At 47.4% G+C, this 2318-nt stretch overlaps 1 protein-coding gene across 1 annotated transcript; it reads left to right on the forward strand.

The window, feature by feature from the left end:
* The first annotated feature begins 341 nt into the window (after window positions 1–341).
* Window positions 342–1945, forward strand: LOC133928855 (peptide methionine sulfoxide reductase B5-like). The gene is made up of 3 exons (XM_062375353.1): window positions 342–722; window positions 1325–1481; window positions 1598–1945. Exons 1-3 carry the CDS (start codon window positions 358–360, stop codon window positions 1754–1756), a joined length of 681 nt encoding a protein of 226 aa, XP_062231337.1. The 5' UTR covers window positions 342–357; the 3' UTR covers window positions 1757–1945.
* The last annotated feature ends 373 nt before the right edge of the window (window positions 1946–2318 follow it).

Genomic DNA, 2318 nt, shown 5'->3' on the forward strand with positions numbered 1-2318 from the left:
CTTATTCAATATCATGTAAACGGTTCACAATGTTACAGAATATGAAACTTGCATTTATTGTCTAGCACTGTCAATAGAACCATGAGAAGCAAAAACCTGAAACTGTGTGTATCATTTTCGATCAGGATTGTGTTTCTCTCCGAAGGTTATGACATTGTCTATATACATTTCAAGAGAGATCTTGGAATAGTCATCAGATGATTGTTGAGTATTTCCCAGATTCCTCGTTGACGGTGCACAGGGAAAACAAATGAAACAAGAAAAATAAATAAATAATTTTAGGAATTGTTGCAGTTTGCGCTGCAAGCCTGCAATGCATCAATCAGAGTCCAGAGCCTTATCAGCACCAGGTAACGAATGCGACACGTGACGCTTGTGCCGAGAGACATGGGCGTACAGCGTCTGCTGAAGATGAGGATGGCGTCCCACTCGTGCTCCCGCCCCGCCGTGGCGCCCTCCGCGCGTCCGCTCTCCTCCCTCCTCCTCGTCCCCTCGCTGGCCGCCGCGCGCCCTGGGCCAGGTCCGCTCTCGTGCGCAGCGCCGCCGTGCCGGGACCACGCCGCGCCCGCTCGCCCGCACGGCGCGGCAGGGCGGCGGTTCCCGGGCGTGGCGGCGTTGTCGTCGTCGACGCCGCCGCCGGGTCCCGTGCAGAAGTCGGAGGAGGAGTGGGAGGCCATCCTCACGCCAGAGCAGTTCCGCATCCTCCGCCTCAAGGGCACCGAGTAAGATTTGTCTATTTGAACAGCAGTGCCATCTCTTGGCATCTGTTGTTACTGAACTTGTGTTGGTGGCTTAACAGATGTGATAATCACTACATATCTACAGTATTACTGATCAACCCCCAGTTGAATTCAATTGCATAAGCATTAAGAAGATCTCCTTGAAATGCGCAGCACCATGCGTTATGCATATCATCGAATCGATAGTTAGCCACATCAAAGTGCTGTGCGTTTAATTGCAGAACCTGATTCTGACCTGCTACCAGTATCTGCATATTACTATTATTAGCTGGCTTGTACAATGTTAAAAAGTGTTTGTAACTAGAGCACAAAAATGTTGAATAAATTGTTAAACAGGGATCAAAGGAAGCTAGTCTAATAATTGAATCACGCCCTTTATCTGATTAATTGGTATCAAGTTGCCAATTCAACTGGAGCACCATGGATCCCAAAGATTTCAATCAGAGCTCTTGGTAAACATGATACAATTGTTAGGCTCTGGTATCTTAATGGCTGGTATATGGTGTGGCAAAGAATTTTTTCCCTGTTAACTGTTAACAGGTGTCATAAGTGTTCTAAATTGATTTGGTCGCCTGTTTTCCCAGGTACCCTGGAACGGGTGAATATGACAAGTTCTTTGGCGAGGGCATTTATGAATGCGCTGGGTGTGGAACTCCCTTATACAAATCATCTACAAAGTTCAACTCAGGGTGTGGCTGGCCAGCATTCTTTGAGGGATTTCCTGGGGCCATAAGACGGACGGTACGAACGTTTCTCTCTTGCACACAAGATGAGGAACGATCATTGCTCTCTGGTCTTCTATTCATTCCATTCTCTGCAATCTCTGGTACTTAACCAATCTTGTTTTCCAACACTAGACGGACCCTGATGGGAGGCGGACAGAGATCACATGTGCTACTTGTGGAGGACATTTGGGACATGTATTCAAAGGGGAGGGGTTTAACACGCCGACAGACGAGCGACATTGTGTTAACAGCATTTCGCTCAAGTTCATTCCAGCTTCCGAGGAAGCCTGACGATAGATGAACACCAAGATGAAAGCCCACAACAAAATACGCTTGGCCTCTGTTGGCTGCTCTCCCGACGGTCGAAGCTGTATTCTTCTGATAAATTTTTAACACATCTGTAATGTTTTATGGATGAGTCAATAAATCTACAGTGAATGATTACATGTGCAATTCCACCCCTACCGTTTTACCTGGGAAGTGCAAGCATGTTCCAAGCTGTCTTTACCTGTTCCAAGCTGTGAGCTCCTGAGGACCACAATTCACAAATAATTTGCAAAATTTTAGGAATTTTTTCATACTATGGATGGTATGGGAAAATCACAAGACAAAGGCCCAAATTTGAATACATTTTTCGTGCTAAGGACCGAAAGGAGGAGGGAAGATATGGCTATTGATCCAGCCGTCGGCTGCTGCAACGGCAGGCGATCCGTGTCTCCTTCTCTATTCTCTTCTTCCCTCCCTCTCCCTCGTCTTTAAAACTTTCCTGGCCACCCCTCGCCTCTGTCCCCATTTCACTGCTTCCCGCCCCGTTTCGTCGATATCCTGCCCAGTGCACTGCTCCCATCATGAC

Source organism: Phragmites australis, chromosome 9, assembly GCF_958298935.1.
Source record: "Phragmites australis chromosome 9, lpPhrAust1.1, whole genome shotgun sequence".
Classification (NCBI taxonomy): Eukaryota; Viridiplantae; Streptophyta; class Magnoliopsida; order Poales; family Poaceae; genus Phragmites; species Phragmites australis.